The sequence below is a fragment of the Ictidomys tridecemlineatus genome, chromosome 1 (assembly GCF_052094955.1).
Source record: "Ictidomys tridecemlineatus isolate mIctTri1 chromosome 1, mIctTri1.hap1, whole genome shotgun sequence".
In the NCBI taxonomy this organism is placed as follows: domain Eukaryota; kingdom Metazoa; phylum Chordata; class Mammalia; order Rodentia; family Sciuridae; genus Ictidomys; species Ictidomys tridecemlineatus.
Genome location: NC_135477.1, coordinates 261,970,056 through 261,997,928, shown reverse-complemented (window position 1 = coordinate 261,997,928; position 27,873 = coordinate 261,970,056). Strand labels below are relative to the sequence as shown.

The following is a 27,873-nucleotide window of genomic DNA, read 5'->3' as shown; positions in this document are numbered from 1 at the left end:
AGTCATATCCCAGCCCTGTTTTGTATTTTATTTAGAGACAGGGTCAGCAGGAAGCAAAATCCTTGCTTTTGCTGAGGCTGGCTTTGAACTTGCGATCCTCCTACCTCAGCCTCCCAAGCGACTGGGATTACAGGCATGCACCACCATGCCCAGATAAACCTCTTTGCTTTATAAAGTTCCAATCTCAGGTATTTCATTACAGCAATAGAAAACAGACTAAGACACCATGCCACTCAAACACACAGTGCTACAGCCCTCCCACTTTCTCAGCTATAAGACACAGGTGTGGAAAGACATTGGAATCTGAAAGCAGGCTGTATGAGTGAGAGTCCACATGTCAGGGACTTCGGGGATTTCTCTGTGACCTAAATCCTATCTACATACGTCATGATCTCTGGATCTTGGTCAGAAACGGATTAATTGCTGACATCAAGAACAAGCCAGCTTGGTTGTGGCAAGGCCAGCACTGCTTAGTCCTGAGTCACATGCAACTGCAGCAGTTCAGTCCCCCTCCCTGGAGCTGTAGGTACCTCCATCAGGGTACAGGCCCTGAGGGACAATGTCCTCTTCAGACCTTGCCAGAGGTCTCAGGGGGTCTGCAGGAAGCATGTGTTGAGGGACAGAGGTGTGAGGTGCTTTGGGGACTTGTGGTTCTGTTGGCCACGTTGGCCTGGTGCAGAGGGCTGCAGAGGGTGAGGGGCTGCAGAGGGCAGGGGGCTGCAGAGGGTGAGGGGCTGCAGAGGGCAGGGGGCTGCAGAGGGTGAGGGGCTGCAGAGGGCAGGGGGCTGCAGAGGGCAGAGGGCTGCAGAGGGCAGAGGGCTGCAGAGGGTGAGGGGCTGGAGAGGGCTGGGGGGCTGCAGAGGGCAGAGGGCTGCAGAGGGTGAGGGGCTGGAGAGGGCAGAGGGCTGCAGAGGGCGGGGGGCTGGAGAGGACGGGGGGCTGCAGAGGGTGAGGGGCTGGAGAGGGCAGAGGGCTGCAGAGGGTGAGAGGCTGGAGAGGGTGGGGGGCTGCAGAGGGTGAGGGGCTGGAGAGGGCAGAGGGCTGCAGAGGGTGAGGGGCTGGAGAGGGCAGAGGGCTGCAGAGGGTGAGGGGCTGGAGAGGGCAGAGGGGCTGCAGAGGGATGGGGGCCTGCAGAGGGCAGAGGGCTGCAGAGGGTGAGGGGCTGGAGAGGGCAGAGGGCTGCAGAGGGTGAGAGGCTGGAGAGGGCGGGGGGCTGCAGAGGGTGAGGGGCTGGAGAGGGCAGAGGGGCTGCAGAGGGCTGGGGGCCTGCAGAGGGCAGAGGGCTGCAGAGGGTGAGGGGCTGGAGAGGGCAGAGGGCTGCAGAGGGTGAGAGGCTGGAGAGGGCGGGGGGCTGCAGAGGGTGAGGGGCTGGAGAGGGCGGGGGGCTGCAGAGGGTGAGGGGCTGGAGAGGGCAGAGGGCTGCAGAGGGTGAGGGGCTGGAGATGGCAGGGGGGCTGGAGAGGGCAGGGGGCTGCAGAGGGCTGGAGAGGGCAGGGGGCTGCAGAGGGCAGGGGGGCTGCAGAGGGCAGGGGGCTGCAGAGGGCTGCAGAGGGCAGAGGGCTGCAGAGGGCAGGGGGCTGGAGAGGGCAGAGGGCTGCAGAGGGCAGAGGGCTGCAGAGGGCAGGGGGCTGGAGAGGGCAGAGGGCTGCAGAGGGCAGGGGGCTGCAGAGGGCAGAGGGCTGCAGAGGGTGAGGGGCTGCAGAGGGCAGAGGGCTGCAGAGGGTGAGGGGCTGGAGAGGGCAGAGGGCTGCAGAGGGCAGAGGGCTGCAGAGGGCGGGGGGTTGCAGAGGGCAGAGGGCTGCAGAGGGCGGGGGGCTGCAGAGGGCAGAGGGCTGCAGAGGGCAGAGGGCTGCAGAGGGCAGAGGGCTGCAGAGGGTGAGGGGCTGCAGAGGGCAGAGGGCTGCAGAGGGCGGGGGGTTGCAGAGGGCTGCAGAGGGCGGGGGGTTGCAGAGGGCTGCAGAGGGCGGGGGCTGCAGAGGGCAGAGGGCTGCAGAGGGCAGGGGGCTGCAGAGGGCGGGGGCTGCAGAGGGCAGAGGGCTGCAGAGGGTGAGGGGCTGGAGAGGGCTGGGGGGCTGCAGAGGGCAGGGGGTTGCAGAGGGCTGCAGAGGGCAGAGGGCTGCAGAGGGTGAGGGGCTGGAGAGGGCTGGGGGGCTGCAGAGGGTGAGGGGCTGGAGAGGGCTGGGGGGCTGCAGAGGGTGAGGGGCTGGAGAGGGCTGGGGGGCTGCAGAGGGCAGAGGGCTGCAGAGGGCGGGGGGCTGCAGAGGTCTTCAGAGGGCGGGGGGCTGCAGAGGGCGGGGGGCTGCAGAGGGCTGGGGCTGCAGAGGGCTGCAGAGGTCTTCAAAGGGCGGGGGGCTGCAGAGGGCAGGGGGCTGCAGAGGGCTGCAGAGGGCAGAGGGCTGCAGAGTGCAGGGGGCTGCAGAGGGCAGGGGGCTGCAGAGGGCTGCAGAGGGCAGGGGGCTGCAGAGGGCTGCAGAGGGCAGAGGGCTGCAGAGGGCAGGGGGCTGCAGAGGGCAGGGGGCTGCAGAGGGCTGGGGGCTGCAGAGGTCTTCAGAGGGTGAGGGGCTGGAGAGGCCAGAGGGCTGCAGAGGGTGAGGGGCTGGAGAGGGCAGAGGGCTGCAGAGGGTGAGGGGCTGGAGAGGGCAGGGGGGCTGGAGAGGGCAGGGGGCTGCAGAGGGTGAGGGGCTGGAGAGGGCAGAGGGCTGCAGAGGGTGAGGGGCTGGAGAGGGCGGGGGGCTGCAGAGGGTGAGGGGCTGGAGAGGGCAGAGGGCTGCAGAGGGTGAGGGGCTGGAGAGGACAGGGGGCTGCAGAGGGCAGGGGGGCTGCAGAGGGCAGGGGGCTGCAGAGGGCTGCAGAAGGCTGGGGGGCTGCAGAGGGCAGGGGTCTGCAGAGGGCTGGGGGCTGCAGAGGGCTGCAGAGGGTGAGGGGCTGGAGAGGGCAGGGGGGCTGCAGAGGGTGAGGGGCTGGAGAGGGCAGGGGGGCTGCAGAGGGCAGGGGGCTGCAGAAGGCTGGGGGGCTGCAGAGGGCAGGGGGCTGCAGAGGGCTGGGGGCTGCAGAGGGCTGCAGGGGGCTGCAGAGGGCTGTAGAAGGCTCGGGGGCTGCAGAGGGCAGGGGGCTGCAGAGGGCTGGGGCTGCAGAGGGCTGCAGAGGGCTGCAGGGGGCTGCAGAGGGCAGGGGGCTGCAGAGGGCTGGGGCTGCAGAGGGCTGCAGAGGGCTGCAGGGGGCTGCAGAGGGCAGGGGGCTGCAGAGGGCTGGGGGCTGCAGAGGGCAGGGGTCTGCAGAGGGCTGCAGAGGTCTGCAGAGGGCTGCAGAAGGCTGGGGGGCTGCAGAGGGCAGGGGGCTGCAGAGGGCTGGGGGCTGACGCTGCTTCTGACAGCAGGCTGCTGTGTGGGGCGGGCACTGTAAGGTGGGCCCTTGTTCAAGCCAGACACTCATGGACGCAGGCTCAGGCCCGCCTGTTCCCTTTTCATCTTGGGGAGTGGGGAAGGTGGGGCAGGGCTGGGCTCACCGTCCTTGGCCACGTCCCCAATGGGCACGTTGTGCTTCTGTGCCATGTATCCCAGGAAGGAGAAGACGACGAAGCCGGAGGAGAAGCTGGTCAGAGAGTTGATGGAGGTGGTGACGATGGCGTCTCTGCAAGGACAAGACAGGCCGTTGGTGCAGCCGAGCTGCGGCCCCGTAATCTCCCAGTCATCACTCTCCATTTCCTGGGGGGGCAGGGCGCTCTGGAGGGGCTGCTTCTCCAGGTGAGCTCAGCGGCCCTGCTGCAGCCCGGCAGGGCCCGACCTGGGTCACCCTGGACTCCTGCCTCAGGTGGGTGAAACAGCCTGCCGACTGCCCCCCTCGCCAGGGGGCTGCCAAGCAGGGCTTCTAGGACCAGAGGGGTGCACACCCTGTGACATCACTGAAATGCAGATCCTGAGCGGTGGCCCAGTGGCCGGCTGTGTGTGCAGGCACACATGGGGACGCTGGTGCTGCCAGTCTGAGGTCCTCACTGGAGGGCCAGAGGCCTCAGGCGGCCAGCGCTCTCCTCCTGGGTCCATGTGGCCAGCTGCCATGTAGGACTGCATTTCTCCCGCAGAGTGCCTGGACCCGGTCGACACGGGGTGGACTCTGGGCTGGGGCTAGCTGGGGGCCTCCTGCATGGTCTGACTGGCCGTTTCGCTGCACTCAGTCTGAACTTCAGTGCAATTTAATCCTCATGATGTGAAAGAAGTGAACCAGGCTCTGAGGGGGGCAGGAAGCAGGACTCAGACTTCTGTTTGCTTTGGGAGGATTTGGGTTTGGCATGAGGCTGCGGGTGGCCCGCGTCCTCCTGAGCTGGTGGATCAGCCTAGTCTCCTCAGGGTCTGGCCTGCCATCCTGGGGTCCAGGCCCCCTCAGTGTAGGCCTGAGGGGCACACTGAGGTGGCTCCTTGGGGCAGGCGTCTTGGTGAGGTTGGACCCTGAGCAAGGGGACAGAGACTGCTGCGCTGGCCTGGGGAGGAGGTGGCAGGAGGAGAGCATGTCTGCGCAGAGGGCTGGCCATGCTGCCCTGCCGTGTCCCCTCCAGGAAGGTCCTCCCCAGGAGGGGGCACGCATTCCTATGGACCAAGACCCCAAACCCATGGGTTTCAACACCTTCCTCGAAGTGAGAATTAAGATCTCACCGAGTGCCCACTTTGTTTTCCGTTTTAAAAGCTGTGTGGTCAGAGGTGTGCAAGCAGGGCTTAGCTTCCAGGGACCCCCGTTTCCCCAAGTCAGCGTCCCTCTCCCGGCCACCCACCAGCAGTGATGCCGGCCAGCTCTCACAGACCTCTCAGGGCCGCTGCCGCTCGGGACTTACCTGTAGCAGTTGTTGGTGAACTTGTTGTAGCTGGAGAAGGCGATGAGCACCCCGAACCCGACACCCAGGGAGAAGCACACCTGGGTGGCAGCATCGATCCAGACCTGCAGAGCCGGGAGCAGTGAGATCGCTGCTGGAGGCAATGAGGAGGGCTTTCCACGACCACCCAAGGAGCAGTGACCATCCCTCCTCCCGCCCAGTAGGAAGCAAATGGCATTAGCAGAGTGCTCAGCAGTGGCAAAGGCCACCAGGGAGTGACCCTCCTGCATCACTGGCCTGAGAGAAAGGGGGCAGGTCTGCGTGGTCTGCCTATGTCTGCGATCCCCTTGGAACGTCCACACAGCTATTCCACATGACCAGGGCATCTGGTCCCTTCCCCTTGAAGCTGCTTTGTGTGTTAAAGCACCAGTGAGCCGACGCTCCGTGTGGCCCCTGACGCTCGGCGTGGCCCTCTGACCTGCTAACTCGTGATTTGTGTCTTTCCCAGCACCCCAAACTCAGCAGTGCAGCCAGCATGAGCGGTGCCCAGGAGCTGGGGGCCACCTGAGGCCAGATGTTGGAGTCCAGCAGGTGGCTGGCCCACTTCCTGAATGTGAAAGGAAAGTATGCAGGTCGGTAGCTGCCTGTGGTACATGACTGTTCACGTCAGGGCCTGCAAGGGCCATCAGAGCCCAGGCCTGCCCGACTCCTGCACAGCCCGTGGGGGGCTGAGGAGAAGCCCCGGGGGTTTGGGCAGAGGCTGCTACCTGAGGCTTCTGGGGCTGGCTGTTCCTGGGGCTATTGCTGCATGTCCAGCCAGGCCAGGAGAGGTCGTGGGCCTGAATCTAAGGAACCACAGCAGGAACTCCCTCGGGGTTGTGGGGTGGGGGGAGGGCTGGAGGCCTCCAGTGTCCCAGGCAGCTCCCCTGTGGTGAGGGAGGCGAGCTGGACGCAGAGGAGGCCAGAGCCTCTGGCTGCGGGCCTCAGGCTGCTGGAGCCTCGGGCTGCAGAGCACCAGGTGCCTTTGTCCTTTGGACAGAATGTCAAGATCCCCAGGGCCACCATGTTGGGGTCCTGTGTTAGAGGGCAGCTGGCCAGCTGATCGTCAGGGCTGAAGAGGTGGTCCAGCATGGTCAGGCGGGCAGCGGGCAAGGGGGTCCCTGCTCTGCTGTCCTGTGGCCCCAGTGCCAGTGATCATGCCACCCCTGCTCAGGTGGCTGTGGGCAGGGGGGTGGCACCGAGGAGTCCTGCCTCCTGCATAGCCCTCGGCCCTTGCCCAGCAGACGTCACCCCAGCCTGGGCCAGCACCGGGCCCGGGCCCTCAGTCCTGCCCTCCCCGCCTCTTCCCCGCTGCTTGCCCACCCGTCTGCGCGGCCATCGTCCACTGCCTGCCTCAGTCTCCTACCCATGTCGGCCTCCTGCCCAGCCTCCAGCCACCCTCCAACTGCCCCTGTTCCTTCTGTCCCCTGGTTCCCACACCCTCACGTCTGGGCCCCGCTCTCCTCTGCAGAGCGTCTCCCACACGTGCACCTGCTGCCCTCCTGCAGGCTCCTGCTCCTGCTGAAGCTCTGGGTGCTCTAGGTGCCCCTGCTTTGCCCTGGATTCTGGAACACGCCTCCCGCAGGCATCCCTTGCCCTGCTGCCACCCTGCCCTGTGCCCACCCTGCACTGCTGCCACCCTGCCCTGCTGCCCACCCTCCACTCTGCCCACCCTGCCCTGCTGCAACCCTGTATGCTGCCCACCCTGCACTGCTGCCCACTCTGTCTGCTGCCACCCTGCCTGCTGCCCACCCTCCACTCTGCCCACTCTGCCCTGCTGCCACCCTGCCTGCTGCCACCCTGCCTGCTGCCCACCCTCCATTCTGCCCACTCTGCCCTGCTGCCACCCTGCCCTGTTACCCACCTTCCACTCTGCCCACCCTGCCCTGCTCCCACCCTCCACTCTGCCCACTCTGTTCTGCTCCCACCCTGCCCTGCTGCCACCCTCCACTCTGCCCACCCTGCACTGTTCCCACCCTGCCCTGCTCCCACCCTCCACTCTGCCCACCCTGCACTGCTCCCACCCTGCCCTGTTACCCACCCTCCACTCTGCCCACTCTGCACTGCTGCCACCTTGCCCTGCTGCCACCCTCCACTCTGCCCACCCTGCACTGCTGCCCACCCTGCACTGCTGCCCACCCTGCCCTGCTCCCACCCTCCACTCTGCCCACTCTGCACTGCTGCCACCTTGCCCTGCTGCCACCCTCCACTCTGCCCACCCTGCACTGCTGCCCACCCTGCACTGCTGCCCCACCCTGCCCTGCTCCCACCCTCCACTCTGCCCACTCTGTACTGCTGCCACCCTGCCCTGTTGCCCACCCTCCACTCTGCCCACCCTCCACTCTGCCCACTCTGCACTGCTCCCACCCTGCCCTGTTACTCACCCTCCACTCTGCCTACCCTCCACTCTGCCCACCCTGCCCCGCTCCCACCCTGCCCTGTTACCTACCCTCCCACTCTGCCCTCCCTCCACTCTGCCCACCCTGCCCCGCTCCCACCCTGCCCTGTTACCTACCCTCTACTCTGCCCACTCTGCCCTGTTCCCACTCTGCCCTGCTCCCACCCTGCCCTGCTGCCCACCCTGCCCTGCTGCCCACCCTGCCCTGCTACCACCCTGCCCTGTTGCCTACCCTGCCCTGTTGCCTACCCTGCCCTGCTGCCCACCCTTCACTCTGCCCACCCTGCACTGTTGCCACCTGCCCTGTTGCCCACCCTCCACTCTGCCCACCCTGCACTGCTCCCACCCTGACCTGTTACCCACCCTCCACTCTGCCCACTCTGCATTGCTGCCACCTTGCCCTGCTGCTACCCTCCACTCTGCCCACTCTGCACTGCTGCCACCTTGCCCTGCTGCTACCCTCCACTCTGCCCACCCTGCACTGCTGCCCACCCTGCCCTGCTCCCACCCTCCACTCTGCCCACTCTGTACTGCTGCCACCCTCTCCTGTTGCCCACCCTCCATTCTGCCCACCCTCCACTCTGCCCACCCTCCACTCTGCCCACCCTGCACCGCTCCCACCCTGCCCTGTTACTCAACCTCCACTCTGCCTACCCTGCCCCGCTACCTACCCTCCACTCTGCCCTCCCTCCACTCTGCCCACCCTGCCCCGCTCCCACCCTGCCCTGTTACCTACTCTCTACTCTGCCCACTCTGCCCTGTTCCCACTCTGCCCTGCTCCCACCCTGCCCTGCTGCCCACACTGCCCTGTTGCCCACCCTCCACTCTGCCCTCCCTGCCCCGCTGGCCACCCTGCTCTGTCGCCTACCCTGCCCTGCTGCCCACCCTGCCCTGCTCCCTCCCTGCCTTGCTGGCCCACCCTGCCCTGCTGCCCACCCTGCCCTGTCGCCTATCCTGCCCTGCTGCCCACCCTGCCCTGCTCCCACCCTGCCTTGCTGGCCCACCCTGCCCTGCTGCCCACCCTGCTCTACTACCCACCCTCCCTTGCTGGCCCACCCTCCCTTGCTGGCCCACACTACCCTGCTGCCCACCCTGCCCTGCTGCCCACCCTGCCCTACTGCCCACCCTGCCCTACTGCCCACCCTGCCGTGCTGCCCACCTTGCGCTGCTGCCCACCCTGCCATGCTGCCCACCGTGCCCTCTGCCCTGCTGCTGACAGCTGCAGCTCACCTGGCCTGGTCCACACCACAGTCCCCTTTGCCGGCTCCTCCACGCCCCAGCCCCCAGGGTGCGCCTGTCCCCTGCCCTCAGGCCTCTGCAGCTCTCAGGTCTCCTCTGCCCTGAGGCCACCACTGCCCCAGGCGTCCACTGTCCCCAGGCCTGGCCTCCGTCTTCAGCTGGGCTGCCTCATCGCCTCCTGCCCCTCACAGAGGAGCTCTCCTCTTCTCCTCCTGCCCCCTCCTCCCTGTCCTCCTGTTTCTGCTGCGGCTTTGGTCTTTCTGCTTCCCTGTGCACCTGGAACTGACTCCTGGCCTTACCTGCCTAGGGCCACACCTGCGGAGGCCTCCTGCCCCCACCGTCCCCTGCTGCCACCCCGTCCCACAGTGACAGAACCCCTGGATGGCCTCTGCCCCTGCATCCCACCCTGTCCACCCTGAAGCTGACATCCCCACAGCTGCTCTCTCCACCACCCGTGCCCAGGAGCCTCTGCCACTGGCCACTGCACTCCTCTTTGCCCAAACAGCACTGTCCCTTCTCCCTCCCTCGGGGACCCACCCGCAGGGCCTGGCCAGACCTGGCCTCTCTGAGGCCGCTCCGTCCACATGCTTTAGCCCAGAGGCTCTCTCCCTCTGTGCGGCCTGACTGGATCTGGTTTCCCACGGGACCAGATTGAGGTCACCCTCTTACTGTGCGCAGGCCCAGGAGGCCCGGAGCAGGCAGCGCTGCGGGTTGGTGGACGGGGAACCGCAGCAGCCGGCTGAGCCGCATGGAGTTTTCCAGGACTCAAGGGCACCCTTCTGGCAGCAGGTGGCAAAGGGGAGACAGCGAGGCAGCACTGGGGTGTGGTGCCTGGCAGCGGTCAGCAGAGGGCTGCCCCCAGGGTCCTCCCCCTGCACCTGCTCAGGCCCCTCACCTGGCCCGACAGTGCGGGGGCCAGCAGGCCTGCACTGCTGGACAGAGAAGTTCCTGCCAGTGCTTGTGGGACTCCCGGGCCAGAACGTAGGTGCTCATGGCCTGCCCCTGCCAGCCCTCGAGGTCTGGGGTCCACGGGGGGTGACTCACAGATGCCTCGCAGAGCCGGTAGAAGTCCACGCTCAGGTAGGCTCTGATGCCGTCCAGGGCCCCAGGGAGGGTGATACCGCGCAGGAGCAGGGCGGTGAGGACCACGTAAGGCATGGTGGCTGTGATCCACACAACCTGCAGGAGAGCAGGTGACACTGGACTGCCCAGGCCACTGGGAGGGGCCCTGGTACAGCAGGTGCCGGCAGGAGAGCCGCACAGGGCCACCTAAGTGGGAGTGCTAGGAGGTGGCCTCTGAGGGCCGCCTGGTGTCCTGCGCATCACACGATGCAGCCCAGGGAAGCTCACTGAGTGGACTGCAGCTTGCCTCTGTCCCGTGTGTGTTCCAGGCCAGAGTGCAGTGGGCAGGAGTCGCTGGGCTCCCGCAGGGTGAGGGGCACGCCAGCTGACCTTGCTGGGGAGCGAGAGGACTGCTGTCCTGAGGGCTGAGTGTGCCCACCACAGTGCAGTGACCGCTGTGTGAGAACTGCTCTGGGTGCCCATGTCCCTCCACAGCACTTTCATAGGAGAGAGAGAAGGGGGAGCGCCAGCGCCCCCTGTGCTTGTCTTCACTCTGGAAACCTCCTGCTGTGGGTGATTCCCTCTCCATGTCCTTCCCCAAACACAGCAAGTATCTCCTCAACCCCACGGGCCACTTGTCCACTTCTGCACATGGACAGACACTTGTCCATGCTGACTCAGCTATGGCAGGTGTCCCGACCATGGCCGTGCGTCCACCCTGACCTGAACACCATCCTGTGTCCACGCCTGGTGGCGGGGCCCAGCACTCACCTTCCCCGAGGTCTTCACCCCCTTCCACAGGCTGAAGTAGAGCAGGACAATGACCAGGACCAGGCAGACTGTGAGCTGCCACCGCGGAGGGCCCAGGTCGTCGATGCCACGGCTCTCGTGGAGATGCAGCACGCCGCGCCTGGAGGGGCACAGGGGCTCAGAGGGCAGCCACCACACCCCGACCTGGACAGCTGGCCAGAGACCTGCCCTCCCTGCTCAGCAGGGACACAGCAGTCACACGCAGGGAGAGGCTGGGAACCCGACCAGGCACGGGATCTGACCCACCAGAAAGCCTGCTCTGGAAGGTCCAGCCTACCAGCCCGTCCCCGAGGCTTCTGGACACCCGCCCTCATCGCTGCCCTTGGCACCCTGCTGTCTGGAGTGGGGAGGAAATGGGTTCCCTGGGTCTGTGAGGAGGGAGCCCCAGGAACCAGAGGGAGGCTGCTGCCCGGGATGGCCCCGGGTTTCCTGAAGGCGGAGCTCTGAGCAATAAAGGCTCCTGACCCCTCCCACTGCCCGGCTGCCTCAAGGAGGCTCCTCAGGGAAGGACTTGGGATGACTCTGCTCTGGGCTCCCTCAGGGTCCCCATGTGGCTCCTGTCCCCAAGGGCAGAGTGTCAGGTAACAAGGAGAGGGAGTGGGGCGGAGCCAGGCTCCAGTCCTGGACACAGTCCTGGTGACAACCTGCGGGAATCCGCAGGAAAGGCGGGACAGAAACGGGAAATGTGAACTGAAACCAGGATGAGACCAGTGAGGTCCACGTCCACCGTCCACCGTGGGAAAAGACTGAGTCGGCACAGACACTGCGCTCTCCAGGGAGGAGGGGACGTCGGCTCGGCCTGGGGTTCGACAGCGGATTCCTAGACACACGTGGAACCTAGACAAGTCTGACGCCATCACGTGTAAAGACGTCCGTACGTCCGAGGAGTCCATCAGCGAGGCAGCAGGGACTGTGGAAGGGGGAAGACGCGCCCAACTCCCCGCCGCACGAGGGAGTGGCAGCCAGAAGGAAGGACTCCCAGGACCAACAGCACGGGCACAGCCTCCACGCTAGGGTGGGCTCCGGCTGGCGCTCCTCCCGCAGGCACACCACGGCCAACCGGCACGTGGACAGACACTGAGTGCGCCAGTCACTAGGGATGCGCAAACCCAGACTATGAGAAGCTCCACTGCCCACAGGGACGGAGGCCATCTGAGCCAAGAAACAGGCAGAAAAGAAGTGTGGTCCAGCGTGGAGAAGCTGAGAACCGTGGGCACTGCCGGGGTGTGAGGGCCGCGCTGCGAGGCCAAGCTCAGGCTGTGCCCCAGGACGCTGGCATCGCGTCTGGGCACACACTCGAAGGGAAGGAAAGCAGGGTTCACACTCCACGTGCACCCACATTCCCATGGGCCCGCAGCAGCTGGAGAGCCCCAGCTGCCCAGGGTCCAGGCAGCTGCAGGACGTCATCAAGACCAAGAGCCAGCTGGGCTGAAAATGAAGTCAAGCCCTGGCACTGGGTGGACGCTGAAGGTGTACCCCAAGAGGAGTAGGTCAGAGCAAAAGACCCCCCGGTCCACGGGCCGGACGCCCAGGGGTCATTGGAGTCATCAGCTGGTACCCGCAATGTGGGGGCCAGGCCTGGGGGGACTGCAGTTGAGTCTAATGGGGACAGAATTCCGGTTTGGGAAGCCGAACACAGTGGAGATGAGCGGTGGCGATGGCCTCCCACTGTGCGAATGCGCTCAGTGCGCCACGGGCCTGCGCGCAGACGGGAAAGCGCTGGATTCATGTGCAGTTGCTACCTGGGAGCCCCCGAGAAGGAAGAGCACGCTCAGGCGGCCAGCGAGTCACCGGCACCGTGCTCATGGGGGTGCCTCACGTGGGGGGCAGTGGGCCAGAAGGACGGATCTAAGGGCCGTCATTAGAGCACACCCCGGCCAGGACAGTCGGCAGCACAGTGTGGAGAGGACCTGGACATGGCCACACAGACTGGGAGGAGGGAGCAGGCTGGGAGGAGGGAGCAGGCTGCGGGGCTGTCCGGAGCCGTGGAGCCACGCGACGTGAACGTCACCTGGCCACGAGGCACGAGGGGCTGGAGCCTGGTCACCCGCAGTGCGGATGAGGGGAAGCCTCAGAGCTGATTGACCCCAGAGGAGAGGGGACACCAACTGAAGAAATAGCCAGAGAGAGACTTCCACCCCACCACACTGATGACAGTCACGGGCAGACTGTCACACCGGACACGAGCGGGAAGAGACTATGCTGTGGACCAGAAGCCCACTCTGAGTGAAGGACACACAGGTCAAATGCCAGAGCGGGCACAGGTCACGACAGGGCCACCACTCCTGATGGCAGGGTGGCCATATTCATGCCAGAAAAGCAACTTCAGGAGGAGGTGCCCCAAAGGGTGAGCATGATGGCCAGGGGGTCAACCAAAGGCCGACACTCACGCACACACCTGCCTTCATCCTGGGGCCTCCGGACGCAGTGCAGCCAAGACAGCATGAAGAGGAAAGGCAAGCCCACCACTGCAGGGGGTCCCAGCACCTTCCCAGGACCTGGCCAGCGGAGGACAGCAACTCCCTGCAGACACCGCGACCGAGCAGCACCGAGGACACCAACCAGCACACCGTTCGTTCCCTTGACACCACCCCCGACAGCAGAAAGCATGCTCTTCCTTTTGAGATGGTCTTACTGTGTGGCCTGGCTGGCCTTGAACACCCAGCCCCTGGGACCCTCACTCCGTAGGATCCAAACACCACTAAGTTGCTGAGGCTGACCTTAAACTAGTGATCCCCCTGCCTCAGCCTCCTGAGGTGCTGGGATTAGACGCGCTCCAGCCTGGCCGGGCCACCATGCGTTAAAAACCCATTCTTTTTTAGATGCATCTTCCACCAAGCTACCAGAGTAGAGGGTACATACAGAGCGTTTCCCAGATGCACCACACAGCAGGCCGTGAACAAGCCTCAGTAAATTGTAAAAGATTAAACTTTTATACACATGTCATTTTGTCAAAATGAAATTGAATTAGAAATTGATAACAGAAACATCTAGGAAACCTCCAAATACTTGAAAGTCAAACAATCAACTTCTAAGAATATTCCATTAGTCAAAGTCGAAATCATAAGTGAGATTAAGAAATACCTTCCCATGAATGGAAATGAAAATACATCTCCAACTTTGTAAGATGTAGCTAAGCTGGTCCCTTAGAGGAAAATTCATAGCTCTAAATTCAGGACTTTCTACTCTGTGTTAGAAAGTGGGTGAAGGCAGACTTAGTATGTGCCCATGGCAGTGAGGGGCATTCAAAAACGCCTGGAGCCACGTGAGTCCGTCCCTCAGGCCACACTTTCCGGGCTCAGGCTTCTTGCTTGCTGCGCTAACTGACCCTCAGTCCTCAGATCCATGGAGAGGCGCAATTCACACAGCGCAGGGAGGCTGACTGCTACAGGTGGGTGGCCACCTGCAGGACGCACACTCATTACTGTCACCACCTTGGCCTTTCTTTGCCGTACAGTGTGACCTGGGCTCCTGACTCGGAGCCTGTAGGAGCCTGCTTCTCCTTCACGGTGAGCTCATTATAAATGGGGTCTGAACTCTAGAGCCCTGCAGACCTGTGCATGGAGGTCGCTGGGCCTGATGCTTCTGGGGAGTGAAGCCCGGGAGCGTTTGGGAGGCACAGCGGGCACCTCGGTGCCAGGAGAGGCTCCTCAGCACTCAGGGCTGTGGGTCCTCCTGCTTCCCCTCGGCCCGGCTGCCTCCAATGACAGTGGCCAGACCTTCCTGGAGCACAGAGCTCCATCGCCTCTCCATCTGTCTCCGATGGTCTGATTTCTGAAACATGCATATTCCTTCCTCCATTCATCACAAATCCCTGAATTCTCTGCCCGACCTTCTTATCTGAAAATCACGCAGATGAACTGACACCCCACACCTCCCAAGAGGTGACAGAGAGGTGACACTTCTGCAACCTTCCCATGTACTCCAAAGTGCACTGACGTCCACCTGAAACTTGGGACAGGTGCTGGCCCGGCCTCATGCCCTCCGGCATCCTCCAGGGCCACCCAGCTGTCCTGCAGATCCTGTGCAACCACAGCCCAGGGCAAAACTCCTGCTGGAAACAGGGTCGGGGAAGGACCACAGTGGCCCAGTGTGGTCCCCCACAGCGAGCTTTCTCATGCACACACACATCTGGTTCCAGAGGGTCCAGGGGAGGGGTGGACCTAGGCAGAGGTCACAGCCCTTCCAGGCAAGGCCACCTGGTGATGGAGAAGGGGACGAAAGAGTGGGTGCAGGATTGAAGGACTCAGAGAAAAACAGATTCCAGGAGAGGGGCTGGCCTGAAGATGGCCTGCGGAGGGTCAGGCCTGGTAAGCGGATGGCAGGAGGAGACAGAAGGCCAGGAGGAGCCTGCAGGGCACCGGGTGGGCTGGGGCAGCAGAGGAAGGGGCCTCTAGACAGGGAGGAACCCAGTGAAGGCAATAAAGTTGTGTTTGTAAAAAGAAAAACGCTCACGAAAGTGGGCTGCAGCTAGTGCACACCCCCTGGATGACCCCAAGGGCCAGGTTGCACTGCCCAGGAGCCCCTCTGCTGGAGAGAGTGGAGCCTGCAGGCACCAGCACGGCCGACGTGAGGGAGGGGCGGCCAGAACACAGGCCGAGCGCACTTCCCCTCAGCACCCGGGAGGCTCCTTGCCCACGGGGAAGCGGGATGGATAGTGAGGGCTCTTGTACCAGAGCTGCTGAGCTGCCGGACCCCTGTGGGATCCAGAAGCTCCCTCCACCAGGAAGTGGAGCAGCAGGTCAATGGCAGCTCCAGACAGGGCAGAGGGAGCAGCAGGGCAGGGTGCTGGGTGGCCACTCTGCAGGCCTGTAGGAGCTGAGCTTCCACTTACTCAAAGTACTCGGCGGCGGGCGTGGTCCAGAAGGTGTCGTTGGGGCCCGGGCTGGCGCTGGCGTTGGCGTTGGTGCGGGCGTCGGAGCAGTTGGGGCTGTTCCAGGAGTTGTTGCAGTGCACCCAGGGCAGCTCGGCGGAGAAGGAGGAGAAGAGGTAGTGCAGCGCCCAGGCGATGATGACGTTGTAGAAGAAGCCCACGTAGAGCGAGATGAGGATGACCGTGAAGCCCACGCCTGGCGGGCGACACAGGCCGTCGGTCGGCAGGGGCCCTGGCACCCCTCGAGCTGGCGGGGCTCTGGCCTCACAGTGCCACGTGAACCCAGGGAGGCTCATGGAGGGGCTGGCCGGGCCTCGGGCTGTGACTTTAGGGAAGGGCCCTCTCCTCTAGCCAGAGACATCAGGATGTCTCTAAGGCCACCCAGGGTACATGAGACCACCCGGGTACCCGCAGGGACCCTTGGGGCTAGCTAAGGACACCCAGCATCTGGGGCCACTCTAGATCATCCAGGGCCACCTAGGCACATCAAGGTCACCCACAGCCACACAGGGCAAGTGGGGACCATCCACTGCCATCACAGCCACTCAGGCTCATCCAGGGTCATGTGGGGGCTACCTGGGTCACCCAAGAGAACATAACCCAGGGTTAGAAGGGGCGACTCTGTCTACATAACACTGTCAAAATCATCTAAGTCACTTACGGCCACAGTATCACCCTGGGCCATCTTGAGATGCCCATGCCAATTAGGCCATCAAAGGTCACCCACGAACGCTCAGTGTCATCAGAGGACCATTGGGGTCCTCCACGACCATCCAGAGCAACCCAGGCCCAAGGACCACTAAGGGCACCCACACTCTCCATGATTAACCAGGGACACCGTAGCCACAGGGTGGCTCGCAGCCGTCTGTGCTCATCCTTGCTCATTGGGTTTCCCAGACTTACCCAAGGCCACCTGTGGCCACCCACAGGCACCCATACCTTTCCCACCCAGGGTCAGCAGGGTCATCTGGGGCTACTGGCCATCACCCAGGCCAGGCCTGACCATCCCGTCTCCCAGGTTCATGTATGATCATCCAGGCCTCCTAGGGCCTCACGGGGCCACATGAGGTCATCAAGCACCACCACGGAATGTCAGGACCATGTGGAGTCTCCTAGGATCACCCAGGGCCATGCATGAAGATCTGAGGCCACCCAGAGACAGACAGGGCCTGTCACACGCTCTTTCCAGGATCACAGAACCTACAATTTGGGATCCTCCACTTGGTGGGGGTTCCTGGTGAGGTACGCAGAGCCTAGTTGTGAGCAGTCCACAGAATGGGGTCAACCTGATGGTGGCAGATGCTCTGGTGGCTGGAAGGCCTCTGCATGGGTCAAGGGCTGGTCCTCAAGGACAAGCCCGTTGTGTTCTTCCAGTCTGGCTGGCTCCCAGTGCTCCCCGTGCTCCTCGTGCTCCCCGGCTTTCCTTCTCGGCACGAGCACATGGTGGGCGGGTCTGCGACTTTGATTTAGTCATGGAAACCTGTGGGGTGCCTGTCTGATGGCTTGCAGGGGAGGGCCTACCTTCGGGTGCCTTTTTCAGGGAATGGCGTGGGGTTCTTCCCATGGTTACACACTCGGGGAGGCTGCTCTCCTGATAAGGCACCAGGTTCAAGTTCTCTTCCTATCCCATCAGCAAAGATCAAGGAAGTGTAACTTATTGTTTTAAACCAGGATCAGGAGTGCATATAACCCCTTGGGAAGTGTGCTCAGAGCAGTCAGACAAAACCTGAATGCCCACTTAGGAAGGCTTCTCCAGAGTGGAACTGGTCAGTGATGAGTCATTTACACACAGCTCTGTAGAGAGGCTGGGTTCTGCTAGAGAAGACGGCCCAGGCAGCCATGTTGGGCAGCCATGTTGCCAGGAAGCCAAGATGTTCCAAAAGGCACCTGCAGCTGGCTTTTCAATGTTTTCATGGTTAAAACTTTGAATCCCAAGTCCTCAGCTTGGAACTTGAGGAACTCAAAGGAGCTCTGATCAAACACTAAGGTGCATCCAAGTCTGCTGTGCCAAGGGAGGCCTGACTTGGTCCTTGGTCCTTCCAGGGCCACTGCTGTGTGGGAGAGTTATGGGCTTCACAGCAGAGGGGCAGGGGCACCACCCTTCACAGGAGAGGAACAAATCAGTCACCAAGCAAATGGGCTTGTGTGGTCAGCAACACAGCACACGGGAGGGCCTTGTCCAGCAGCCCAGGTGCCTGGGGAGAAAACGGCTGCCCAGGAGGGTGGTTGCAAGTGTTGACTGCTCCTCTGGTCACACTGAGCTCTGCACATCAAGAAGGCAGACTGTGCCCCTGACATGCAGCCTCACCAGCCCAGGAACCTCGCTGCAGCTCTTCCTTAATGCCATGGAAGACCCGGCCATGGGGAAGCCACGTGCCCCGCTGCAGCCACATCCGGGTGCTGTGCGAGGAGGACAGCACAGTGAGGCTCCACAGGGGCCTCTCTTGCCACTTAGTGCCAATGGTTTCCGTCTCCCCTGAGCCGGTGGCAGTCTTCCTCCGGAGGAACGGAGGAGCCAGGGCGCTTCCTTTCCCGGGCACTCAGTGACAGCCGTGGACGCCAGTCTCAGCTCTCACTACCGATTTTCTTAGACTTCTATTTTCTTAGTATTTCTTCATGTTAACCTTGTGTGTATTCTATTGTTTCCTTTGAGCCACTTTGAATTCTTTTTCAGAACGAGGATGAGTTTGATCAGTCACACTAAAACATTACCGACTGCAAAACATGATGATCCTTTTACGTGCCATACCATAAGGTGGTTTCCCACAGCACAGTCTGTCCTTGGCACTAAGCACATAACCTGAAAGGGGGCTTCCCGCTGACCCGGGCACGGAGTCCCCAGGAGAGCCACGTGCACCTTTCCCCACCCACAGGAGCCAGCGCTCCTCGAGCACCCACAGCTGGCTGTAGGACAGTGTCACAGACACCCTGCAGGAGTCCTGCTGGAGAGCACACTCCATGATGGGGCACGACCTACAGTCCCTACGGAGTCGCTGGGCAGGACAGAGACATGTGGAGAGAATGGGAAGGAGAGGGGGGATGGAGGGGAGGGAGAGGGAAGAGCTGGAGTTTGCAGACGTTCTTCTCCAGGGCCGACCAGGCAAGCTGCTGGAGGCCCCCTGAGCCTCTCTATCTGCTTTTCCTCGGGCCTTGGAGACTGCAGAGGGACCACCATGACTCACGGCCTCAGACAGCTGGGCTCTTCGGACTTCACCGTCTGGCTTTCAAAGCGGAGCTCAGCTCCTGGTTAGGAGCAGGGGCAGCTCCCAGGGCTACCCAGACGCGTCAATCAGCCACCCAGGATGACCTGAATGACTTAGCCCCAAAAATCATTTTGGGGGCACTTTAACCGTGGCCTTATTTGCCAGGTGGCACTCCTCTTTAATGAGACACAAAAAACGTACCCAGGCTTATTAACCAGACCTAAGAGAAGACCCCGAGGAAGGAGAAGCAGACACCCAGGGGACTCGGGAGAAGGCTCTGCCTCACCTGCTGTGAGGCCCGCCACACCCTCTCACCAACCATCAGCCAAACGAAAGGGCAGTTGCTTTCTGGGATTTTAGTTTGTTTGGCCTTAAACTACTAAAGGTCTTTCTTCTTGGAAAAAACATTTTTTTTTCTTGCAACAATTCATTGAACTTTCCACGGGGGCACAGATACCAGAGCGGGCAGCCTGCCTCGGCGGCCCATCTCCCCATCACAGGTCACACTGTGGGAAAGAGGCTCTGCTGAGCTGCCGCTCCGAGGGCGCACGCGCATCTTCCCGGGCGCCCTTGGCCCCAGCATGGCCCTTGGGGGCAGCTGGGATGGAGTCCATTACCGCCCCGCCACGGTCTCCCTCCCTCTGTGTTCTCACACCTGCTGGGGACCCGCCTCTGTGATCTCTGTTTCCCAAGACAGGGTGTGGACAGCCATGCCTGCTGAAGTCAGATGTCCTCTCGCAACCCAAGACAAGTCATCAGGGCCACCAAGTGCTCTGAAGTCCTTGGAAAATCCTTATTTTATAGGCTTCAAAATAAAAATCCACTCTGGCAGTTCTGTTGGAGAATATTCTTGTGGTGTGGCGTTCAGATAGAAAACATGTTTCCTCTGCCAACCCAGCCTCCGGGAGAATGGCCTCCTCCCTGCCGTCCCTCTGCCAGTCCCTGCCTGGAGAGAGCTGAATTTAGTTTGAGTGGGCACTCAGCTCCTTGCAGGGCGTGGGGCACTGGCCATGTCAAGTAGGAACTTAGGACGTACTCCAGACAAGCAGAGGTGAGTGCTCAAAGTCCACAAAGCACCATTTGGCATGGCCGCAGCGCACAGGGCAGCACCCGGGGCAGCACCGGTCCTGGCACCTCCCCCACTTGAGGTGAGCAGCCCCACTGCTGAGTCAGCACTCTTGGGCTCTGGGCTCTCAGATGCCACCTGAATGTAAATCTCGGCTAAAGCCCATCAGGCCACCACCACAGCCTCGGGAGCAATGTCCTTGGCACTGCTGGGCAGAGCCTGGGAGGTCACTGTCACTCCCTGCACACCAGGTCCCGTCAGTCAGCTCACCTGGAGAAACGGTGCTGTGCAGTTCCCGGGCAGCACGCCAATGCCCAGAGCATGCATTTCTAGAGCCCGGGACCTTCGGCTACCGGCCACACTGCTCCAACAGGGGAGGAGGGTGCAGACGCGCCGCGGGCAGCTCTGGACTTCGACTCCTGCATTCGGATCCCAGGGAATGCCCAGCACCGCCTTGCGCCCCCGGAGTGTCTGCCTCACTCGTGGGCTATCGTGGGCAGTGGTGGGAGGGAAGACTCTCTACGTAGCTTCCTTGTGGCGTGGTCCAGAGAATCACTTAGCCCAGGAGAAAATCACTGACCACTGGGGTGTTAGGAAGGAAGAGCCAGCGTGCCTGGCTGTCTCAGCGTTTCTGCTGCCAAGAGGGCAATCCTGGCCTCCGGGCAGCCCTGCCCTAGGACAGCAGTATCCGCTGGTCCTGGATAAGGACACCTGGGCACTGGCGGCACATTCCTGGAGACTTCTGCTCTCTTCCACACACACCAGGTCTTCAAGACCTTCTGAGAAAGTCCACACACTGGCCCTTCAAGGGCCATTTTCTTAGTGAGGGCCAACTGTCTGAAGGCACCTCTCCTGTGTCTCCTGGAGGAAGTGTCCTCAAAGCCACCTAGACCCACGTGCCAGGAGGTAGGCCTGGAGCAGGGACTGTGTAGCCCTGGGGCCTGGCTGGGGGGCTGGACAGGTCTAGGATGGAGTCCTGCTCTGCTCATCCTGGGCAAATTATTCAAGTCCTCTGACCCTCAGAGTGTATCTCCAGCACAGAGAGACAGCATGGTGTCCCTCCAGGGATCTCCTGGGGACGAGTGAGCTGTTGGGCCACCTGGGATCAAATGGGGTGTGTGCCTCATGGCGCTGTGGCCTGCATCAGCAGGCTTGAAGGACAGGTGAAAAACCAGACTGATGATAAACAGATAGATACCAAGAGATAGATGATAGACAGCAAGAAAGATGATTGACATGGGTCAAGATAGCTGGGGAATCACAGAGAGTGACCAGATGAAGATGGTAGGAGATGATAGACAGATGAGATAGATGATAGACAGATGGCTCATGGATAGATGAGAGGTGGCAGATTGACAGGTGGGTGTTCCAGATTACTACCATTTCAGCACCCTGACAAGATAACCTGCTGAAGAACCGCAGGCGCTTCCCCGGGGACCGCCAGTCCTTGGTCATGGCGGAACTTCGGTGCAGGACCAGCTTAGAAGGTGGGTGAACTGCCTACGGGCCTCAGCAAGGCAGGACCGCACACACACACTGGACAGCCTGCTCTGAAATCCTCAAGCCTCTGCTGCAGTCTGCACCACTCTCTGCGCTGGGTCAGGGCAAAAGGACAGGTCTCTGCACCTTACCTTTCAGGATGGGGCAGATCTTCCAGACGCCGGCAGCCCCTTCCCTGTTGAACTGCCCAAGGGCTAGCTCCATGTAGAAGAGCGGCATCCCAGCAATGACCATGAAGAGCAGGTAGGGCACCAGGAAGGCACCTGTGGACACACGCACCTTGGCTGCGGTGTGGAAGGGGCTGCTTGGCTTCCTGAGCTCTCACTGTCCCAGACTGAGCGTGGCCCTTTGTACCCAGTGGCCTTTCTGGGTACAAATGTCTGACCCTTAGAGGACTGGGTCTCAGATATGGTGGACAGCCTGCCTCCACACATGTTGCCCACTATTTCCAGTGCCTCAATATGTCCCTCCAGAAACCCTGGTCACCCCCAACCCACACAATGACATCAAACCTATGGCAGAGCCGGGACAGCCCTGCCCACTCTTGGTTTTGCTCCCACTGCAGGCCTGGCCCCTCCCTGGTCCAGATCCATTTACCTTTCAAGATCTGGCCCCAGCACCCCCTGACCCTCCCCAGGGCCTGGCACTCGGAGTCTGCCTCTACCGCAGGCCACCGCTGAGGTCCTTGCTGCCAGGAGCTGCCCAGGGGCCAGGACCCCTCGGGTGGGCCTGGTTCCCTGCACCTATGCCCTCTATCTCCCCCTTGAAGGCCTGGGCCCTCTTACTCCCCCCAAGCTGACCTCTGTAAGGGAGGGCTTTGCCACGGCTCCCTTCTGACCTGTGGAGAGGTGTGGAGACCCCTCAGCTCCATCTTGGGACACTTACTGCTCAGGCCTTGGTCTCCTGTCTTCAAGATGGACATCTTCAAGACTTCCTCAAGAAGTCTTGCCCTGCCCTTCCTATGTCTGGAGGATCCAAGCAGGGAGGCCAGGGGACGGCCCCCGACGGGGACGCATGGGGAGGAGCGCCCCTTGACTTGGCTGCTCAAGGGAACTTTTCAGGTGACCTGCCCCATCCCAGCCTGCTGAGTGTCATGCAGTCAAGGGTCTATGGCTGGATGAATCCAGAAGTGAGGGCAGGGCCACTGGAGGCCCCCATTTCAGGGCATCATCTGCCCCTCCAAGTTCAAGTTCTACATACTCTTAAACACTATCAAGCCATTTTTTGGCTCTTGGAGAATTTTTCCAAAGTGAAAACAACCACTGGAAACAGAGGACAGGGCCAAGGTGCCTCCACCTACTTCCTCCTGGTTGCCTCTTTTCGGGCCTCGTTTTTCTCAGCTGTTAAGATGCAGAGCAGAACCGGACTCTGTGTTCTTCACCCCGGAGAGCCTGCACCCGCTGCATCTCCTGCACCTGGGACAGCCTGCACCTGCTGCATCTCCTGCACCTGGGACAAGACAACCTGCACCCAGGATAGCCTGCACCCACTGCATCCCCTGAGCCTGGGACAGCCTGCACCTGCTGCATCTCCTGCACCTGGGACAGCCTGCACCTGTGCCCAGGAGAGCCTGCAGCACTGCATCTCCTGCACCTGGGATAGCCTGCACTGCTGCACTGCTTGCACCTGGGACAGCGGGCACCCACTGCATCTCCTACACCTGGGATAGCCTGCAGCACTGCATCTCCTGCACCCAGGACAGCCTGCAGTGCTGCGTCTCCTGCACCTGGGACAGCCTGCAGCACTGCATCTCCTGTGCCTGGGAGAGCCTGTACAACTTCATGCTCTGGTACGAAGCAGCCCTGTCTCCACCAGGAGGAGAGCACAATTTTGCCAGTGAGCATGTGTTCCCTAAGAACACTATTCCCTGCTGCCCTGTGGCTCAACCTGGTAGAAGGAACCGGGCCCCAGATGGCACTTACCTCCACCATTCTTGTAGCATAGGTAGGGGAACCTCCAGACATTGGCCAGGTCCACTGCAAAGCCGATGACCGAGAGTAGAAAGTCGATCTTCTTGCCCCAGGTCTCCCGCTCCTGGGCCTCCTCAGGGCTCCGTGGTGGGTTGATCAGCGTGGAGTTCGTGAGCTGCACCCCGTTCTGCTCCTTGACCAGGATGAGTTCCACGTCCCTGGGGCCCATGGCATTGGGCTCCTTAGCCGGGGCCACCACGGGGGCCATGGGTCCCACGGAGCATTTGCTCTTACTCATGGGAAGACTGGAGCCTAGGGATTCTGTGCTTTTTCCTCGTGGTCTTCAGTCAACATGAAAAACACAGAGAAACGCACTGGTGTGGTAGCAGGTTGACAGTGTGCGTCAAGAGCGGAGACCTGAGGCAATTGTGCTGCCTTGGAAGGAGCAAACACATTCCAAGCTCCTAGGATGACATGATGGTGCTCAGGAGAGGTGGAGACTCTAGATCTCTTTGGGGGTCACAGGGGGAACCAGCCATGGAAACCCCAAGACAGACCTGCTGCTGTGCCTCCTCCTCCACCCCTCACCTGTCAAGCACAAGACTTGATTCGCTTTCTAATAACCATGCACAGATGTTCTGTCCCTTCTCCACACTCCCAGGGAGTCATCCCATAGTCTTAAAGAGCGCCAATAGAAGGTCTTTGTAACAGCACTATGCATTCTTTACACCAGGTAATAAAACAAAGAGCAAAATTTATATAAACAGCCACACTAACTAAAAATTTAAAAAATAATTACAAGCACTTGTTCAAAGAACATCTGTATTATTCAAAGTCCACATCCACCTGTGCCCAGGGGCTTCTCCATGTCTACCTGCCCAGGGCTTCCCGTGCCCTACCTGAGCTGCGCCGAGGATTGATGGTGCAGGACTTCACCCAGGGTGGGGCAGCTGCCACACAACCCCTTACGAGGGAAATGGCTCTCAATTACTTCCGCAAAGCCCTGGGCAGAGTGGAGGAGGGCTGAGCACTGACACATTGACAGCCTGCCGACCTCAGCATTGTTCCCACTGGGCACAGACACTCAGTAAGCCTGGGCAGCAGGGTGACCGCTCTAGTGGGGTAACTTTCCCCTGCACCCAAAAGCAGACGCCTGACAGACTGTGTGCACCACTTCTCTGCGGCCTCTTCCCTGCAGGGACAGACCCATCCCTCAGGTTCTCAGAAGAGCCTGGGTGCAGCGCAGCAGTGGCCAACAGTTGGGGGAGGGTGGGAGGTGCGAATAGCGCAAAGGCAGGCCCTTTAGTTCCTTGCAGGTGGGCGCAACAGGGCTCTCCTGCTCACCAAGTGGTGCTCAGCATCGGGAAGGATCCATCAGAGGCCAGACTTGAGCCAAGAGGGCAAAATGTGGCCTCTGAGACGGCATCTTTCCTTCCGCTGCCCAGGTCAGGAGGCAGCTCCATGATAGGCTCTGTTCGCCCCCCTCCCCACTGTGGTTCCCTGCCACAGTGGCCTGGGAGCTCGGAGTCGCAACCCGCGTCCTGGCCCCATCTTACAGATCGGATAAAAACCGCGGGAGATGAACCACCTCAAGGATGGAGTCAGCCACCTCTATGGGACAGGGGTTCGCGCGGCCAGTTCCGCCGACCCCAGGTGTGTCAGGTCCCTCGAGGCGGAGCGGGTGCCCCAGCCGCAACCACAGACAGCCGCGTGTCCCGGGAAGCCGGCGACCTCAGCGCCTGCCCACCGGGTCCGCACTCCGCGGGCGGGGCGAAAGTCCCCTCTGGGGGGAGGGCCTTAGGGTCTCCCATTTCACCGCCAGACAGCGCTCTGCACCCGCGACTGGTGGCGACTTTCGGAGACCGCTCTGTCCCCGGGTAGCGGAGTCCCCGACGGACCACGCTCGCCCTGCTGGGCTCCCGGCGGCCCAGCTCGGGGTCTGTGGAGTGAGCGGCGCGCCCGCCCGGAGGATGCTAGGGGCCGCGGGTGCAGGGAGCGACCCGGCCCTTACCTGCCTCCGGCCCTGGGCTACAGCTCCTTCAGGTCTCAGCAGGCAGGTCCGCGGAAACTCCAGCTCAGCGCCACCGCACTGGGCGGCCCAGCCCCGGGCTCTTATCTGGTCGCGGGGTCCGCCTCGCCCCGCCCGCCGTCGGGGCCCCCACCCTGGCTCCGCCTCCTCACCCGCCCGCCCCGGGTGGGCGGGGGACCAGCTAGGGCCGCGCCCCCGCCCCTCCAGGGCACGGATAGCCCGGAGGAGCCTGCTGCCACCGCTCGTAGGCTGCAGATCGAACCGCCCGGATCTTGTCCTGAAGCCTGGGACGCGTGGGAGAGGGGTGCGCGTTTGGGTCGGATGAGTCTCTGGGAGACCCGCGGCTGTCAGGCGCAGTTGCCTGAGTCTACCTTCCACCGTCGCCGGCACCCCCAGTGCTGCCCCACACACCGGTGCCTGCCCTGGGGGCTTCCTGGGCTAACCTGTCCTGCCAGGTCCGGGACAAGCAGGAGACCAAAGGGAGGGAGCGCGGGTACAACAGGAACTCCACGGAGCGGCCAGCCGAGGGTCAGCCCCACCACGCCGACCCCGAGCGGATCTTCCGCGTCTCCGGATCCCCACCCTGATTCTGAGCGACTCCCACCCTAACCTTCTGCCTGCCCCTCCGGTCTTCGCGCTGACATCTCCAACCCCTCGCTGGGAGGCGGTGCCGCCTGCGGTCGGGGTGGCTGGGTCTGGCGATGGTCTTCTGCCGGCTTCTCCAGCCTCTGGGGCGACGTGGGCCCTGCCTGTCGGGGTCAGGACCCTGCCGCAGGGCTCTTTCGGGCCACGTGCCCTGGCCTAGGACGTGAGGTCCTGATCCTCCACCCACCTTCTGCGGTTCATCCTCCTGTGGTCCCCAGCCAGGCCCCAGTGTAAGGCCAAGTTTTCATGACCAGGCAGGAGCTCAGCCTCCTTGCTCTTGGCCCGAAGCAGGGGCCTCAACCAGTCTCCTGCTAAACATTTCCCAGGACAGGTGGCGAAAGCCTGGATGTCGAGATACAGCTCCGGGCTCCAGGAACCAAAGGACTCTGAGGAGTGCCACCAAGCAAGACCCAGGACCACCAGGCACAGAGAAGGTGCCAGGGTGAGTGGCGGGGCCCCATCTGCACCCTGTAGGTGGCCAAAGCTCAGGCCTTCCTCCCAGGGGCACCTTTATTTTCCCCAATATGAGTCACTGAAAGAGGGTTGCCGAGGGCTCTCCCCACACCTCAGCCTGCACACTCCCGCTGAGCTGCTGAGCTGCATAGCGCAGTGTCCCTCTGTGCCTGGACTCCAGAGTGCTCTTGCTCCTCACCTCCCCTTTGTGCCCCCAACCCTGAGGTCCCACTGTCTCCCCACAGCCTTCTAACTACAGGGCAGGGGCCAGGAGAGAAGCTCCCCCAAGCAGCTCCTCCAGGCTGCGTGAAAACCAGGAGGAAGGGGCTCTGTCTCAGTTCATCAAGGGCTGCTGGAACAGAAATGCCACAGGCGGGGGGGGGGGGGCAGGGAGGGGACACGGGGAGGGGGGCGGGGGGGGGACAACCTCTGTTCCTCACAGCACTAGAGCAGGGGTCCTGAGCCACGGGCTGCACTGCAGATCTGCCACCTGCCAAGGGCTGCCTGGGGCTCCAGGGTGTTCTCTGGTGTCTCCTCAGGCAAGCGGGGACCAAGCTTCCCAGGTCCTATTTTAATGGGGCACAAATCCTGTCCCTGAGGGTGGACCCCAGGAGACCCTCATCCTGAAGATCCCCCCTCCTAGTACCATCACAAAGGGGATAGGATTTCCACCCCTGCCTTTGGGAGGGCACATTTCAGTCCCTGAAACGTGGAGAAGTGATGTGCCACCGTCACCAGGGGAGGGGCCCCTCTGCTTGTGCATGGTCAATAATAGCATGGGCTTCCAGAGGAGGGGCGAGCCCAGGATGGGCCTAACCAACAGGCTAAGAAGACAGATGCTCACCAGGGACGAGGTTCTACATATCATCAAGGGAGGTCATTTAAGTAAGGAACATGGGGTAGATGTCATGTGCAGCTGCCACACAAAACACACAGCCAAGCCACACGTGGGAAGGGATCATGAGCCCTGCAGAAGGGCCAGACCATGACCCAGACCTCCCAGGGCATTTGGAGGAGGGAGCATAAGGGAAGGGGGCAGCTTCTTCCACTGATGCGTCACATGCAGACAGAATATGCCAGTCACGCTGGTGCAGCTCAGGGTGGCATGAAGGAAGCCCGTGTCACCTGCACCCAGATTGAGAGAGAGCACCCACCCCCAGAGCCCTCCACTCCCGCTGCACCTGGCTTCCAATTGCTTGAAGCAGGACACAGGAGCTTCGGATGTTCTTGGAGCACAGTAACCCTGGGGGCTGGGCCCTCAGCCAGGCCACAGAAGACAAAGAGCAAGAGCCTGCGCGTCTCCATCCTCTGCAACAGGAGGGCTCCCTGGGCTTGCACAGGTAGACCAATGGGGTTGGTTATGAGTTGATTAAACTTGATTAAGTGGCCGACCTTTGCATGTCTGGAACTTTGCCCTAAATGTCAAGCTGGCTTTGTTATGGCTGCCGTGGCTGCTGTCAGCTCAGGGCACTGGACGGGAGCAGGCAGAGCTGCAGAGCAGAGTTGCTTCCTGCTGGCTCTAAGAGCAACCTCCCCTTGCTGGGGACCAGCCACCGTCCCCAGGGGAGCCCATGTTACCGAATGGAACTTCCAACACAGCCTTGCCCATGGCTGCCCCCAGCCTTGGGTCCTGTCCACCCTGGGGAGCTTCATGCTGTTGCCCTGCAACCTGACCCAAAGCTGACTCCACGCCTGACCCAGAAGGCTGCCTGGGCATAGGCTGGTGCTGGTGTCAGGGTTACAGCCTCAGGATTCCCGGGAGGCTGAGACGGTAGACTCGCTCTGTCAGAGCTTCAGGAAAGGATCGGGGTTCTGCTGAGCCAATGGAGGGGTGAGCCTCTCCTG

At 62.0% G+C, this 27,873-nt stretch overlaps 1 protein-coding gene and 2 long non-coding RNA genes across 6 annotated transcripts in view; 2 read left to right on the top strand and 1 right to left on the bottom strand.

The window, feature by feature from the left end:
* Positions 1 to 25,053, bottom strand: part of Slc6a3 (solute carrier family 6 member 3) — a 43,907-nt gene extending 18,854 nt beyond the window's left edge. For both annotated transcript variants that reach the window (XM_078018575.1, XM_078018576.1), the window contains exons 1-8: positions 24,913 to 25,053; positions 22,914 to 23,242; positions 21,123 to 21,254; positions 15,184 to 15,418; positions 10,311 to 10,449; positions 9,522 to 9,656; positions 4,823 to 4,926; positions 3,506 to 3,630 (exon numbers count right to left, since the gene is read on the bottom strand). In XM_078018575.1, the coding sequence (XP_077874701.1) occupies positions 3,506 to 3,630; positions 4,823 to 4,926; positions 9,522 to 9,656; positions 10,311 to 10,449; positions 15,184 to 15,418; positions 21,123 to 21,254; positions 22,914 to 23,199 (1,156 nt within the window). In that variant the 5' untranslated portion in view covers positions 23,200 to 23,242; positions 24,913 to 25,053. The remainder of the gene's footprint in view (positions 1 to 3,505; positions 3,631 to 4,822; positions 4,927 to 9,521; positions 9,657 to 10,310; positions 10,450 to 15,183; positions 15,419 to 21,122; positions 21,255 to 22,913; positions 23,243 to 24,912) is intronic.
* LOC144365858 (uncharacterized) lies at positions 364 to 6,973 on the top strand. Of its 3 annotated transcripts, none has more exons than XR_013424593.1 (3): positions 364 to 692; positions 3,561 to 3,810; positions 5,310 to 6,973. It is a non-coding gene; the product is annotated as an uncharacterized LOC144365858 (long non-coding RNA). The 3 variants fall into 3 exon arrangements; XR_013424591.1 differs by having other exon boundaries at positions 376 to 632; XR_013424589.1 differs by having other exon boundaries at positions 389 to 625.
* LOC144365863 (uncharacterized) lies at positions 8,352 to 13,295 on the top strand. Its single transcript, XR_013424595.1, has 2 exons — positions 8,352 to 10,577; positions 11,010 to 13,295. It is a non-coding gene; the product is annotated as an uncharacterized LOC144365863 (long non-coding RNA).
* Positions 25,054 to 27,873: the final 2,820 nt, after the last annotated feature.